The sequence below is a fragment of the Pleurodeles waltl genome, chromosome 2_1 (assembly GCF_031143425.1).
Source record: "Pleurodeles waltl isolate 20211129_DDA chromosome 2_1, aPleWal1.hap1.20221129, whole genome shotgun sequence".
NCBI lineage: Eukaryota > Metazoa > Chordata > Amphibia > Caudata > Salamandridae > Pleurodeles > Pleurodeles waltl.
The window spans coordinates 461,629,921-461,646,899 of record NC_090438.1 but is presented as its reverse complement, the minus strand read 5'-3'; the positions used below and the strand labels follow the sequence as shown (position 1 = coordinate 461,646,899).

The 16,979-nt window shown below is 40.9% G+C and overlaps 1 protein-coding gene across 2 annotated transcripts in view; it reads right to left on the bottom strand.

Moving 5' to 3' along the window:
- LOC138265580 (magnesium transporter NIPA2-like) overlaps window positions 1–16,979 on the bottom strand; it is a 56,753-nt gene that overhangs the window by 18,161 nt on the left and 21,613 nt on the right. For both annotated transcript variants that reach the window (XM_069213422.1, XM_069213433.1), the window contains exons 2-5: window positions 14,271–14,352; window positions 10,472–10,624; window positions 6,289–6,345; window positions 351–441 (exon numbers count right to left, since the gene is read on the bottom strand). In XM_069213422.1, the coding sequence (XP_069069523.1) occupies window positions 351–441; window positions 6,289–6,345; window positions 10,472–10,610 (287 nt within the window). In that variant the 5' untranslated portion in view covers window positions 10,611–10,624; window positions 14,271–14,352. The remainder of the gene's footprint in view (window positions 1–350; window positions 442–6,288; window positions 6,346–10,471; window positions 10,625–14,270; window positions 14,353–16,979) is intronic.

Here is a 16,979-nt window from a genome sequence, read left to right as displayed (position 1 = left end):
AAAGGAGGTGGCTGGTATGGTACAAGAGACACAGAACACACTGATAGTAGGAAAGACAGACAAGAGGTTGTTGTAACAGTCTAGTGTTTTCACGTCTAGATTGTTAATTACATTACGGTGGTTAGAAATGAGTAGGCCATTATGGCGGTGTAAGTGGGTAGAGGGCGAATGAAGTGATAAAAGAAGAGTTGCAAATGATTCTAGTTCATGAGCTAATGATGTTGAGAGGAAAGGATACGAGAGAGGCCACAGCTGTGTATACTATTTGGGAATGGAATGCCATAAAACAGTATGAAACGCTTCTAAAAGTACAAGACACAAAGATGGTGAAAGTCACACCACAGACTTACCTGACTAATACACTCAGTGCACCCAAAGGAGTGACCAGTGTGGCGGGGGCAAAAATATATGCAGCAAAGTTTGCGGCCTCTCCAGCTGCCACTGCAAGGAGAGAACAGTCAATACAAGTAGCTTCAAAGCACCGAGAAGAGTCTTGATGGACACTTCGTAAACCTCTCATGTATGCATGTGTATCAAAGTAAAGCAAATATACTAGAACATGGAATATCTTTTACAGACTTTATGATTCAACAAACTGTGTATTACTGGTGCAGGTAGCTTTCCCTCACAAACATTGTCATCATTTATTTAGCTTTTTATTATCGGTCTTATTAACTTGCCCCCCCCCACCACCACCAGTTTCTTTTGGAAAACTACACTGACATACTTGCATGCCACTGACAAGTAATCACAAAAACTGCTAGTAAATCGAAGGCATTTGCCATAAAGGTCAAATGGGATAAAAGTAAATGAAGATCAACATTAAACTGTAAGGAAAAAATCATGATGTATGACAAATGAGATGCAGTGATAGTTATGTGAGAATTTAAATAGAAAAACAAACATGGCAACAAAAGTCACAGACCCTAAAAAGGACAACACAGTTTTAGTGGGCACTTGCCAGTCCTTTACTTAAGATCACAATGGCCAGAGCTCACTCAACAGTCCTGTCTATCCTTCCAAATTAAAGACGGATGGTTTTAGTATATAACAGATTTATGAATGAATGGACCCCAGTAACTAAGCAAATTAGGTTCACGGCCTCATTTTTAGATGGTGCAGCATTAACAGGTTAAAGCTTTTAGTGGTCCAGACTTAGGTTTGTCCTTGACTATAGCGATTTGATGCACTATTGTCCTCTTGTGAACTTTAATATGCTGGAGCAGATAGATTCAGTTATTATGGCCATTTTGAGGACTTAAAAGGTTTCATATGGTTGAATTATTCTCATTAGGAAATCAGTCCAGGGCCAGATTAAAAAAAAGAGATGGTCAGTTTCACCATGACAAATCATATGTACAGACGGAGATGTTAAAATAAGTGGAAGCTTGTGACCGAGTAGGTGGAGTAGAGGTGATTTACTCTTTCATTACAACAAATCTGAATACATATTTACAGAAGCTTTAGTGTTCTTGCTCTAGGTGAAAGGCAAGTTGAATATCTCAGCGGGAATTCCCTTGCCTGGAAGGGAAGAAGGGAGGATTTATCCCTATGGAGTCCTGATCCCGTGAATGTGAATATTCCCATTCCAAAACCCCTACCCTGTCCCAAATACTAGAGAGGAGAAGCGTTTTCACCTCCCCTTTCTGGGCTGGGGACTTAAAATAGGTGAAAAGACCTGCAACCTACCCAGCATTTGCCATCTCTCATTGTGACTGATGTTTGTTCGTGGCTGCACCACCGTCACCCCTTAATTGAGAAGTCAAGCCTCCTACACAAACCATTACACAATCTGCTGGCAGTCTTCCGGTGAAAATCGGGGCAGCAGTCTGCTATGCCAGTATTTGTTATAGGGCCAACCCCGCGCCCCATATTTATACCTTTATTGACCTACTATCCCAGCAACTTTAGGAGCTGGGATACTGAAGATCCGTTGTTCCTGGGATAAATGGGAAAAATATGCAGAAGGGCAGATTTCTTCAAAATAAAACTGAAAAAGGTTAACCCAACCATTCTCTTATCCACACAGGCCACTTTATCTGTCAAAAAGTTCCCCTTGAACAACTGGTTTGAACTGCAAGAATGCAGAAGACGAAGCATGGGAAATTCCATACCAGAGTGGCCAGAGACAAGTTCCTCACAGTTCTGATGTGTTCTGTTACACAGACAGAACATGGCTGCTGGAAGAACATTATTAAATGGCAGCAGCTTTTTCTGTATAAGTGTACAATTTGCTGCGCTTAACATCTAATCTACATCTGTGATTCTCAACCTATGGTCAGGGGACCTTTGGAGGTCCGTGACTGCTGAGAAAATTAATATTAACAGATTAATAAATCATGTGGCTAAATGTACACTTGAAAAGTTTAAAACGTACTGTAAGTATCAAGGAATTTGGCTAAAAATTAAATTAGTATTGTCCGATTGATTCATGGGAGCAGTGCAGGTCCATCAAATAGAATATAGTATGGATGATGAGAGGCTACAATGTAATTTAGAAAAGCTACAACCTTCCCATTACATTTTTATTTGGTTGCATATTAAATAAAATAGGTTATTATTTGCTTGACTGCTTGTTTCTGTATGTTTTTTTTAGTATTGTTTTGCAGTTCAAATCATCAACAGTGTTTAGGCCAGGGACCCCTGCACTCCAGTAATGACTCAGCATGGGGTTCTTGGATTCCAATAATGATTTGGGGGGTGGGGGGGGAGGGGGTTCCAGTAATGATAAAGTGGTGACAAAAGGTTGAGAATTACTGATCTACATGTTTGCAGCATAATTTACAGAATTTAATAAAACACATGTTTGCAATTCAAACAGATCCAGAGTTACTACAATAGCTTCACATTGCAACTTGCACCCGACTGTGCAAGGATAACATTTCAGCTGTGGATCCTAGTATTCAGTGTAAAAGAACAAAAGAACACATGACTTATACAAATACCCTACATGTTGCATTTCTATTTACGGTCCGGTACTTGACTAATAAAGTATCTTCTAAATAAAAATGGAAATAGAATATAACATTCTCAGTTAAACCAGTGAGATGCCAAAGATGCAAATGAGTGCTGTTGGAAATGGCCCTTTTTGCAGGGTTATCCCAAAACTTTTGCATTCTTCCTCCTCTTTTTTTCTGAACGTTTTTTATTGGCTTTAAGACTCTGGGGTACTTCACTGCTGACCAGAGCTAAAGTGCAAATGCTCTCTATTTAAATTGTATTGGGGATTGGTTTCTCCATGATTGGCACATACGATTTACTAGTAAGTACCTAGTAAAGTGCACTGTGTGTGCCCAGGACCTGTAAATCAAATGCTACTAGTGGGCACCCAGCACTGATTGTGACTCCCACATGAGTAGCCCTGTAAACATGTCTCAGATCTGCTACTGCAGTGTCTGTGTGTGCAGTTTTGTACTGCATGTTCGACCTGACAAGTGTACCCACTTTCCAGGCCAAACCCTACCCTTTTACTACAGGTATGTTACCCCCAAGGTAGGCCCACGGCAGCCCCATGGGCAGGGTGCAGTGTATTTAAAAGGTAGGATATGGACTGATGTGTTTTACATGTCCTGATAGTGAAATACTGCTAAACTAGTTTTGACTATTGCAAGGCCTATCTGTCCCATAGGATAACATCGGTATTGCCTTGAAATATCTTTGAAGTGCAGTTTCCCATTGGGAACAGATAGAGATGTGGAGTTTGGGGTCTCTGAACTCACAATTTAAAAATACATCTTTTGGTGAAGTTGTTTTTCAAATTGTTATTTTGAAAATGCTACATTTAGAAAGTGAGCTTTTTCTTGCTTAGCCATTCTGGTCTTCTGCCTGGCTGTGGAATACACATCTGGGTCAGAATGACAGTTGGGCTGGTTGTGAATTCACTCTAGACAGTCACACAAAGGGAGCTGAGGTGTGCCCTGCATATCCTGATGGGTCTTCCTTGGCTAGAGAGGAGGGAGGAGGAGCTGACACTTGCACCTGAATTGGGCAGAGCCTGTCCTTAAACAAAGCAGTATCAAACTCCCTGAAGTGTATCTGGGGCTAGGACAGCGCAAGTCAGGGTCTTGTGCACTACAAAGACTTTCCTTTGAAGTCTCCCTACTTCAAGGGCAGAAATGAGAATAAGTAGCGGACTGCTGACCCCACAATTTTAGAACACTCCGGGACTGAGGACATTCTGCCAGGATGAAGAGCTGGATGCTGTAGGAGGAACTGCCACTGTGCCTGTTGCTTTGCTGGCCTGCTGCTTGCATCCCGGGAGTGAAAGGACTGGACTTTGCTTTCTACATCCTGCTGTCCAAGGTTCTCCAAGGGCTTGTACTGAGCTTGCCTCCTGTTTTGAAGTCTCACTGACATCAAAGAATTCATCTGCCAGTGCCTGGGCTCTTCTGTCGAAAGGTGCCAAATCCAGTCCCTGGGCCCTTAGAAGGGGAAGCTGGTAACCCAAGTGAAAATCCACACACCCAAGCCATTGCAGCAGAAAAAGCAGCCTGTCTTGCGGCTGTGAAATCAACAAATTGCCTGCTTCAGCGCAGAACCATCATTGTTGTGTGTCGGGATTTTCTACGCATCGTCCCTGGGTGTCATTTTTCCTTCATTGATGTTGCTCCACATCGCTGGTTCGGAGGGAAAGAAACCACCCATCGCCAGCCGGGTGGGAAAAGAATCAACACATAATCAGGTAGGAAAAGAATCCACACATTGCCCATTCAGCGTGAAAATATTCGACGCCTCTCTTGCTTTTCCATTGCATCACCTCCTTTGCGGCCCGCATCATCTTTGTTTTTGACTCATCCAAGGTACTGTTCGTTATAAGGATATATAATCACAGACTTTTCAGGATTAAGACTTATTTAAATATTTAAAAAGTGATATCTCTACTTGTGTATGTTGGATTTTTGTCGTTTTGGTCTGGTATTGCTCAGATAAATATTGGCTTTTTTTCTAAACTGGTGTTGAGTACTTTTGTGGTGTTTTCACTGCGTTACTGTGAGAATGTACAAATACTCTGCACATTGCCTCTGAGATAAGCCTGACTACTTGTGCCAAGCTACCAAAGGGGGTGAGTAGGGGTTTTCTTAGTTGTGTGACTCCCTTACCAGGGTAAGGATCCCTACCCTGACTGCCAATTAGAGACCCCATTTCTAATAAGTGCGCTCCACATTCTTTCATATGGTGCTATGGTGTACAATAGTGTAGGGTTTCTGGTCAAGAAGATCATGCTCCAAAGGGTTTTGTAAGGCTTTATACATATGTGAATGTGGACAAGGTGATAATGAAATTCAAAATCTGTTTCAACTCTTCGCAAAACAAAGGAGTGTTGTTGCACTGACTGTGATAAGAGTCCCCACCATCACATTAAAAACATCTACAAATAAAACAAAGGCCTGGTGGAGTCAGAAAGGATGACGAGGATGGAGTGTAAGAGGGTGGTGATAATGGAATCAATACTAACCACACCTGATTAAATGACCCCAATGGACAGTCCCTGCAGTGCATCTATAAATGAGCATGGGTAAAGGAAAATATCGACCGGCTTTTCTGATGTAAAAAAAAGGTTGACAGAGCTCTAGTTTTCAGTGAGCAGGAGACAAAGGAGAACCAACGGCATGGGTAACGGGTTGTAGGTATGACAGTTGGCATTTGTACTTCATAATAGTCTTGGTCTGAAGGGGATAAGAAAGCATCACAGGCTATTTTACACATATCGCAATTCCAATATGTAGGGATTCAAAAAAGCATTTGCAATGCAATGCAATGGGTCTCGCATTTGCTATAGTTAGATATTAGCATTGTAAACTCCTAACCAGACTTTTTTCTTGCCACATAAATTGAAAATACAAAGTAAAACAGTTTCACATAAGCAAGCATATTCGAATCACCACAGCATGAGCGTGAAGGAGAGACACAAAAGGAAAAAGACGTTTACTCGCAGTCAACCATATCGGCAAGTGCTATTAGCCATGTAACAGGGTCGATGACCAAGGCAGTAACCAAACCGCCCCAAGGAGGGACAAACGTAAAGCATTTACCAATGATAACAGAAGATTTTTGAAGGGTAAGCCCATGAACAAGTGATAGTGATGGCCGTGAGGTGGGCGTAATTAAAAGCCCAAATAGATAACACATTGGAAAAGCAGCACTTGCGCCTGCTATGCTCGACCTAAAAATGACTAGTTGCTCATTAGCTCTTGTACAGGAACCAAAGTATTCCATTTATGCTTCCCACAATCATTAGTCAAATTAAATTCAAACTAGAGAACCGTTAATTGCAACTGATATACTTACTGGATAGAAGCCCGGCCCACCATAACCACTCGCGCAGGTAAGCATGACCACCCTGACCTGAAAGCGAAAACAAAGGAAATGTAAAAATGAAGTATTACTTCAATAGTAATAAACTTTGGGCCACACTAGAGTGCTGCTATTTAATATCAATGGCTCCATCCTATACAAGAGTTTTCATCTCTTGTCTATCTACAATGTTAGAATGTGAATTGTATGTAGAACTTTCACTTTTCTCTCCTCAAACTTTGCATATTTATTTTAAATTTTTTGGTATAAAATATAGTTCTTCCTGTAGCTTTTAGAAGGAGATAGTCGAACAGTCTATCAGGAGTTATATTTGAAAAGTCTATTACGCTGCCCCTTAATAATAAGTTAATATTATGTTCCTTTAGGAGTTTTAGCCATTTATCCTTTTCTTCAAATGTACTGTCAGTCATCAAGCTACACCTTTCTGAAAATCCAATATCTTCACTTGTTTTCTTATCCAATCGCCAATTCTTCTTCAAGAATATACAGTTCCCTCTATGGCATTTTATTGTGGTTTAAACACTCATGGAAAAGTAACACTATATTTGAGCAAAACACATGCACATGTGAATTGCAGACTCAACCAGGAGTTTGAGCCTCAATAAGGCTTTCTGTGGTTTTGCACACATATAAACGAACTTTATCTTTGTTTTAATAAGAGCAATCATGACTGTTAACATCCAAACTTCTACATGAGTCTCTCACCCCACCCCCCTAAAAAAAATACCAGACTCTGAATATTCTTACCATCAAGAGATTTAAACATCAACAAATCTATGTTTTAAGGAGTTATCCCTCATCTGCTATGATGAGCTGGTGGTTGTTGTAATGCCCCTGGACGTAAGGGGAAAAGAGTGCCTGCTTGCTGATTTTCATTTTAGAAGTCTAGGTTGGCAAGCACCTCGTCAAGAGTTCATCCTCTCCAGAGCTTGTAGCCATGAATTCATTTTGGGAGGTGAACAAGTTGCCGACTGGATATCTCCCGGGATGGCTCATATTTCCTTTGTGCACAATTGTTCCACCTCATTTGATTTCTACATCAAACCTTCCACCTACATGCTATTCTGCAGTGCATGTGCTTAGAGTATGGAGTTGTGATGCGCCACTGCCTATGCATGTATTACAGTTACGCCCATTTCTGTAAATCACCTCCTTCCGAATTTCATTCCCTGTATAAGCCTCACACACTTAGCTGAGAGAGAACGGGTGGGAGTAAATATTTGTAACATGCTTAACCAGCTGTCTCCGGAACCTAGGCTTGAAAAAGACGTCCGACGGCCTGGTTTCAGCTAAAGGGTTAGTCAGTTAGCCCTAGAATAGCCAGCGAGTTTTTTTGCTAAAGCTGCCATTGAGGAGGCAAACAACGCATCTGTCCTCCACGAAAGAGTGTCAAAAACGATAATCCCCTTTCAGGTAGGCTAGGCTAAACAAAAACTATGAAAAGAAAGAAATTGAAAACAACATGGTAAACTAAAGAACTTGGTGGTTACACAACCCCAATTGCAAGAAATCAGACTCAAAATTGAATGATAATCAGACGGGAAGAAGGAGACTATGGGGGTGATTCTGACTTTGGAGGAGGTGTTAATCCGTCCCAAAAGTGACGGAAAAGTGACGGATTTACTACCAGCCGTATTACGAGTCCATTATATCCTATGGAACTCGTAATACGGCTGGTGGTATATCCGTCACTTTTGGGACGGATTAACACTCCTCCAAAGTCAGAATCACCCCCTATATGTCACTCGGTGGTGACTTATTAGTCGAAGAGATGCAAAGTCAGAATGTATGGGGGTTCATGGAGAATGAACAGGATGCAACAAATAGGGAAAAGGAGTGCCACACTATTTGCAGTTTACTACAAGGAACTCTACTGACTTGTTTTCATGTGAATGTTTCAATAATGTAGAGTTCTCTGAAAAATCTTATGCTACCTTCACTAACTGAAGTGGACAGACTAGCACCACATGAAAACATTACAAAAGCAGAGGCTTGTACTGCTTTCTCTCAAATGCAGATCATGTAGTTGTGAGTCTCAACAGCGTCCAGGCATAACTAATTAAAATAATACTGTGGCGCACAGGGAAAGGAAAAACATTTTCAGTCTCATTGGCAAAAGACCGCACAGAGGTCACCTTGTGGAGCTAGATCAATAAAACAAGGTACTCGCATTAAAAGGGGATTAGAACGGTCTCAAAACTGTTGATCTATGATTAATAAAGAATAATGCAGGTTCTTCAGTGAAAGGTTTGTGTAACCATAAAATAAAGGATTCCTCATTAAACTGAAAAGGACTGAACAGCAGCGGCCCTGCCCGTCTAGTGCAGGACCTGACCATTAGGTGTGTAATGTAGCTATAGTGATGGTTCATTCATAAAAATGTGAGAATCATGCAGCCCCTGGGCTGATTACAAAAGGATACTCTCACTAGGTTATCGATGGAGGCACCACCCCCATCCCTCTCAACATGTGTATTAGGGACTGATAGCAACATGAATAATAAGCCAACCCTGATAGTTTTGTTCAGGGGGGGATTCGCTCCCTTAGACTAAGATTTACTGCGCACTATCTCCTTACAGATCAGCTGTTCACTGACCACTTTTTAAACAATGCAGTGGTATAAAAAAAGCAGTGAAGCAACATGCAGGTGCGCTATGCAAAATATATAAGGGAAAAAATAATAATCCCTCTCTAGCTGTTATTCAGTGTATGTATGTATGTATATAGAATTTCCATAGAGCAAACCTAGCCAAAAGGCGGACCACTGCACAGGGTCTGAGACAATGTCTCAGAATTGTAAGTTGTTTGTTGTATTTTAAGCAGACATTGGAGACAAGGTCCAAGGTAACTAACTTACTATAACTGTTCACTCAAAGGAACATTCTACAAGCACCTGTAGCCAAAAAAAGCACAAACTCATGACCGCACATAGAAACGTCCTTTCCCACCATTAAGAATTGTTTAGGTCTACCTTGGCAACATACCTGCATGCAAAGGTATGGTAACCGAGTATCTAAAATACACAGAATGGGCTTTGGCTCCATCCAGTGAAGTATTACTTTCTCGCCTCATGCGATTAGCTATTTGATGTGCCATTGCAACTTCCAGGAAGTGCTTCCATTGGAATGCATGGACAATATTACACCTGAAAAGTCAACTTAATCATCATGTTGTCTGCCCCATTGAACTCTTTGTGCCCTGTAACCATTATACAGAAAAAGCGATTGTATTTTCCCAGTAGAGGCAAAGCTAATATGGCAAGCTTTTTAGTGATAAACTGCATTGGTGTATGCCTATGTTTACATGCGTTGCAGCATTATTAGACAGACCTTTTGGATTTGTCTATGCTGACTGAACCAGACGCCATTGTTTAAGGGTGTCATAAAGCAAGAGGAAAATACTATAGTCAACACTGCCCTCACCCACTCTAGCATCGAACAGGTATGTTATCATTTAAGAAAGATGCGAGGGAAACATGGCTGCACAGGTGACTCCTTTAAAACAGCTGTAGGTCCTCAGTGGTACGTTCGAATCATAAAACATAATGGGGTAAATGTCCTACTGATAAAAACCATTGACAAAGCCAGTAGGTCTCGCCTTTTGGATCTCGTGGCTTAAAAATGCCTTTTGGTGATACTCTACTGAACAAGGCTTTTTCCTGACGTTGTGCAGCATTATCAAAAAACAATAAAAAAAAGTACTTGAGCAAAAGAAAAAAAATCCTAATAGCGAAAAGTAGAAGGACAGAACCGAGCCAGTCAGAGAGATGGTGAAAAGGCAATACAATACAGATACACTGGGACAATGAACTCCACTGAATAAGAAGCAAGCAAATGAGTGACAATTAGGCATGCAAATAGTGCATTCGGGAATGAAATACAGAAACTGATGAGTTCCCCAATGTGGCACAAACAAACAGACACTCAAATATTCAGTATTAAACAGTTTAATAAATTGTATAGGTAGGAGTAGAAGTCATTCACTAATTTTCAAAGTAACCATAGATTTTGCCATTGATAATGTCAGTTGAGAATAAAACGGTGATCCAAATGGCAGGCCCTTTCAGACTACATACTGCCAAGGACGAGACAAAAGCTGTTAATTTGTAAACTTTATCAACTAAATCGTGTACAAAATATCAGCAATTATTGCATACCTGCTCTGACAGAGCCCCTCCCTGACAGCTTAAGAAGCCCTTTCTTCTTCAGGATGAAGCTTCCTCCTATGAATATGCTCGAGCTTATAGCCAAGGCCAGCCCAATGTAGAAGTCATGGTTAGTGGCGACGGCCTCCATGACTGACTGCACAACTAGGGTTAAGGAAAGACAGGTTATTGTAACACAAACAGACAAAAAGAAATAGTTGTCACTAAACTCAAAAGGTTTCTTGTACAATAAAAGGTAATGAAATACCAAGACGTTGCAATGTCTGTGCATAGTGTCGAATGTTAGGACATGTGTTGATTTGATTTGTAGCAGAACTATTCATTTTCCCTCTCTGGTACAACTGCGTACACCATATGCCTTTACAATCAATATCCGTATCACCTACCTACCAACTTGTGTCGACTTTGAAATGCAGTATACACAATTGTTATTTATTGAGCACATGCTCACTAAAGCTTGATGATGCTAGAAGAAAGAAAAAAAAAAAAAAAGAGGTCGAATGAAAACATATAATGGAAAATGATATCAGTGACATGAGGATTCTATAATGTGGGAAGAAGGTGATTAAAGTAGCTTGAAGAGATGTTTTTAATGCCTTGCTCCAGGTAAGTAATTGAGAAATTTCCTGAATATTGTTGGGGAGCTTGTTCCATTCTTTAGCAGCCATTATTGCAAAAGCACCATCGCAGATGGTCTTGGTTCGGGATCTCAGTAGGCTTTAACTGCCAGAAGCAACCTTTTGCCACTGGTGCCAATTGGTGCTCTAGAAGTATCTCTGTATCTATATGGATACCCAAACTGAGCACTGACTTAACAGGGTGGGGTCACCGGCTAATAGTGTCAGGCCAAATTACAGCATCAAGTTCGGCCATGCTATTTTTAGTGATCAACAGTTCAGTCTTAGCCAGGTTCTTCTTGAGAAAGTTGGTAGACATCCACTGCCATAACTCTGCATCCGTGTCAGTGAGGTTGATCTGTGGGGTTGGGCTATATGGACCAAATTACTTCTGCTGACGCTCATTAAATTTAAGCTGCATTTCATCAGTGTAGAAGTAAAACGGCACCTCAAATTTGCAGAGTAGCAATGCCAGAGGTGTCATGTAGATGTTAAAAAAATAGAGTGAGTAGAGAATGAATCCCTGGAGTACACCACAAGAAATAACCCTGGGCTCTGCTGTAAAAGGCAGTATGGCCAGTAAGAAAAGAATGATACCACTGAACTGTTGGAATATGACATGCTCAACAGTGTCAAATACTGAATTAGAACCACTCCCCATCTTCAATGATATACTACTACCAGCTTTAACTTTTTGCACATTTTTTGGGAAGTGTTTATTCATAAATCCAGGCACACACTAAAGGTTGGGGTAGGCACACAGAGACTCCGTGGGAAATTATCTTAGTATGACATTCGGTAGGAGGCAGAGTAGAGGTGCAAGGCAGAGTCGGACTGAGCTTCGATAACACTTTAAAGCATATGCAATGTAATACCTGTCTAAGAGTTATAGATATGAAGGACCACAGAGAAAATCTATTAAAGAAGTAGATGTGTACTAAGTAACCACCACATATCTGTTTTAAGATAAAAAAAAGAGTAATCTAGACAAAATTGCAAACCATCGGATCATTAGTATAATTGACTACACAAGATTCCTGGAGACAAAATACAGACTCAACAGTGCAGTTTCAAGCTGCTGAGGACATGTCAACCTAAAATAATAACTCTGCAATTAAACTATGCAACCCAAATGGATATTCTAAATGGACAAATATATAAAAGAGACAAGGTGAAAAGGCACGTAATACACAAAATACATTTCAGGGGCAAAGAAAAACATGATAATCAGATTTACAGACATGTTTAAATCAATCTATGCACGATTACTAGCGTTCCTCTTTAAATTAGTTCACTCGTGTCCCCTTCATAACAGCACTTATGATGCACAATCTGTATACGGGTCTGAACATTACAATGTGAACTTAGATCACGGTTTTAGAAGGAGAGATTATATAATGTATAGTTATTTTTTTTTGGTAGTATAAAAGCTACAAGCATTGACTTTTAAGTGCTTAATGTTGGTTAGTAAATTGTCTTGTGGGATGAAAATCTCTACATAGCCTGGTGAAGCTGTACTGGTCTATCCTTTTACATTTTCTGGACATTCCTGTGTGTTTCCCCACTGAAGTTGACAACCTGGCATGCACACTGGTAGTCCTCCCTTTATACCAACATTTCTGGGTAGCACTCTTTATTTTATGCAGCTTTACATAGCTCGGACATAGACTAAGGGCATCACAGTGCTTTACAAGAGAACCAGATGTTAAAGACATTCAGAGGTTAAGCCAAGGACAGGATTGATACAAAACTGCCCACTCCCTTTTGGCTGAAACCATACTGCACTGGCCACCAGTAGAGTATGAGAACTGCCCCTATCCCTCAATATTCTATTCAGCTTGACAAAGAGGAAGGACCAGCATCAGGAGAGAAGAAATCTAGCCAAGAGTGGAACATCAGTGTTGTTGCCCATCTCCTTCCTAACTGGGCCCAAATCTGGGAAAGCCTCTGGTGGCGCTGTGCTGCTCGACCTACAGAGAAAAGGAAGTCCTACCTGCCTGCACAAGGAGCTGAAACGCACCAGACATAACTTGATTCCAGGGAAAAGAGCCAAGCCACAGTGGAAAATGAGCTGTGTTTGCAAAATCATAGTAAATTTGCAACAAAAACGGAGCACAATTTTTGACCACTTTTTGTAAATGGAATAACAGCTCTTCTTTTCCTAAATTCATTAAGTCAGATACTGGGACGGATTTATAAACCACATTTGGTAGTATATAAAGTAGTACCACTTACTACAAAATACTTTTCGCAAACCTACGAGTGGAAATTTCCTTCTCAACTTTGCCTACCTTTTCTGTGGGGAGAGCTCCAAACATCTGAGTTCAATACCAGTAGTAAATGTGAGAAGGGTAGGGGGGAGTGGTGGGGAAAATCGGTAACATTTACTGAAAGTAAGGCAGGGTTTAGAGAGGGTTGGACTATTATAAACACCCTCCCACAAAAGGCTAAGGACATTGCTATTCACAAATTATACTTCTAAAGTTACTACAGCACTAAGGTAGTAAAACAATATTAGACATACACCAACCCTGCCTATGAGAAAGTCAAGAACCACATATGGTCACTCACAGGTACTGCAACACACTCCCATAAACAGAGGAGACAGGGACTTAAATAACACCCAGTAAGTAAGAACTACTAGAGATACCGAGCTGGGTGCACAGCATACCTCGAAGGGCTTTGCAGAAGTTAAAAAGGTCACCCTTCAGGAAATAACTGCTCTTTTTAAATATTAAAAAGGTGAGAATTTTGAGCTCAATGATTTTATATTCCCAATTAATACCTCGATGAAAGCTTTATGAGCACATCAAGAGACAAAAACCCCATACATTTAAATGCAAGCAAAACAGTGCACATTTATTTTTGCCATACCGCGTTATGTTTCACTATGCACACACATTAATTCACTGTATTAGAAAGCAGCAGTGATTTCAAAACGGCACGTAGAGAATAAAAAAATCCCAAACATTTAGTAGCTGTTTTAAAGGTCAGATATATTAAATGTATAAGTGGTTAATGGACGGACACAAAAGAACGTGTAAGGCACAACAATGTTCGTGAGGTGGTTTCTTGTTGAAAATAAGTGCTCTTGAAAGCCCTAAGGTGTGAACAGAGAATGAAGTTGAAGGTACGTTTTAACACAGCTGGACTCTGCAGAATAAAAGACTCACCTTTATCAGAGCTGGCGTATACACGTAGACTTCTGTTCTACTGAGTGAAGCATTGCATATGTTATTCACAATTTCTTCCACCCTGAAAGGCAGAAAGAAAGATTTTGTTAAAATGGCTTTCCCGTGCTTAAATGGAAGCCAAAAAACTGTTGACGAATAAAAAATGTTATAGCTTCCGTAATATGAATTTTCAAGTCTATTAAGGACATGAAGGTGAGGATTATGCTTCTCTATCTTTACTGCATTTTTGTACATCAGCCAATTACAACCAAGAAAATAACTTAAACTACATTTCCCATGAACAGTATAATCATATCATCCATCACATGCTCCAATCACTACAAAGCTAACAGCCTTCACCACCATTTTGGAACCTCTTTCTTTGCCAACGTAACAGAAAAAAACAACATCTCTGCAAATACTGAACCATAATTCATTTTAACTGAGCCAAGTCCGAAAGCCCAAACCAGGGTCGACCTTTTCACAACATCGGCAACTTCCATGTGGGCATGGAATGAACATAGGGTGACCACGTGGCATTGAGGCAAATTCTGGACAGGACTGTAAAAAATTCAGGACAATGGGTCAAAATTCAGGACAAAAACTCAAGAACAAACTTCAGTTTTACAGACACACGCAAGAGAGGCCATGCCTCACTATGTTGTCAGTGCATTTATGTACTCTTTTTTAACATAGCACTATTTATTCACTGTGGACCTTCTGTGATTGCCTCCCTGTGTGCTACATTCAGGTGTCACATTACGTCCTTGTTCAGTAGTAAATTAATGCTCTTCACTGCAAGACCATCACCCCTACCCAATCTTTCCTGAAGAGAAAGTAACAGCAAAATTTTGATTATGTTTCTGAACATTTCAAAACCCCTGGCAAACAGTTTGGGAAACATTAAGGTAATTAACCTTATGCTAGTTTAAACAAATTGAACAAAAACATCTCGCTTACCCCAACCGCCCATGGACTTTCAACCTAATTTTTTTTAAAGAGGCAGGGCAGATGGTGTGGGTGACAGTCTCACACCTAATGACAGGATGTGATGTACCCATAACTTGTCTGTAGTCTCACTGCACTAGAGTGTATGTTTGGGACTCTACATTTATCTCAGAAATGGGAGGCCGGGTCTACCAATCAAAGATAATAAAAGAGTAGGATGAAATCGAGATCAAATGGGAGATCCACGGCAAGTAATTCAAAGGGTTGTTGCTGACAACTGGCTAAATAAAGAAGAGAAGAACAACGTGGGACAATTCCTAAACTCAGACAAGATGGGTCCACCAAGACTATTTGAAGGTATTGGGTACCTGGGGAGTTGTCTGCAAACAGGAGCAGAACAGAAGGTGCACTGTCAAGTGGTTGAACAATCAACACCCATCCACCTTGGCAAACTCTTCTGGTGCAATGGTTCGCTGTTAGTGCTTGTGAAGGGTGAGCAGGGGCCAGACCCCTTGCAAGGTTGTGCAAGGCAATTGCCCAATTAGTCCATGTCTTTATATGGTTTTGAAATTGAGCAAAAGCCAAACTAGAGATCTGGGTTATCCCTAAGTGTCAAGTACACATAGAATCTTCAAAATATTTGGGATGTAAATTGCACAAACAAAATTTACAAATTTTAAAATTTAATTAGTGTTTCTTTAACATATGGCACTGTTTTCGCCTTCATACACAATTAGATCTCAGATTGAACTGGGAACCAGTTACCTTTTGATACCTAGTGATTAATATCTACCATTCTTACACTGATTTCCAGGAAGAAAATCTCGGCAGAGCGAACGGTCCCTCCAAGCCCAGTTTGCTTTTTGGTCTTCTCTTCTGCTTTCTGTAGAGGCCATGTGGCACTAGCGAAGATGGTGTGCTACCCCAATGATAGTATTATTTAGCAAACCTTCCCCTGCTCGTCCTTCATTCCTTCTTCAGACAGGCCACACATCTGATTTGGTCGCTGCAGCGCCATCGGGAGCTCTTTCCACTCAGCTGCAGATGTCCAATGGGTGGCTCACTGGCTTTCTGCCCATCTCCCTGCATGAGATGGGGTTTACCAGTAAAGACTTTTAAGGAAGGCTTAATGCACTGCTCATCGTTTCCTACTGACCATTCTATGGATCACCATCCGGGGTTATCATGCATGGTTTTCTCTTGCCTTGCCAGAACCTGTAAACTCACTAACACGAAGAAACCCTATGCTCCTGCACTACCTTTGCTAAGCCTTCTCACTCGCACAGGATGGCTGTGCTCAGAGCAACTCCATCAGTGGCATGTTGCAGGTGTCTTAAAATTGGGGACTTTGTTTCTGAACAGTGAGCTACTAAATTTCCAAACCCTTGTGGCAGACTACCATCTTCCCCCCGGTCAACTCCTTACTTACAACCACCTTAAATAATCATTAAATGTCCTATTTCATGTTGGCTACCTAGCACTAACCCTACAAGAGGTGTGCCAGAAGCTCTGTACCATAGGAAATGGTGGCAAACTGATAGAATGGGTGTACAGACCTATCCTGCAACATGGAAACCACTCCAGGTCTTCTTGTCATACTACCTGGGTGATTGATGTATCCAAACCTCTGCAAGATATGGACTAAAATACTAGACTTTCCCCACAAAGTATCCCACAGCTGTCACTTTAAGTAAATTCATAGTGCTTCCTTGTGAATGCATTCTGCCCGTTGCTTGCCATTGGCCTTGTGGTTTGTAACTC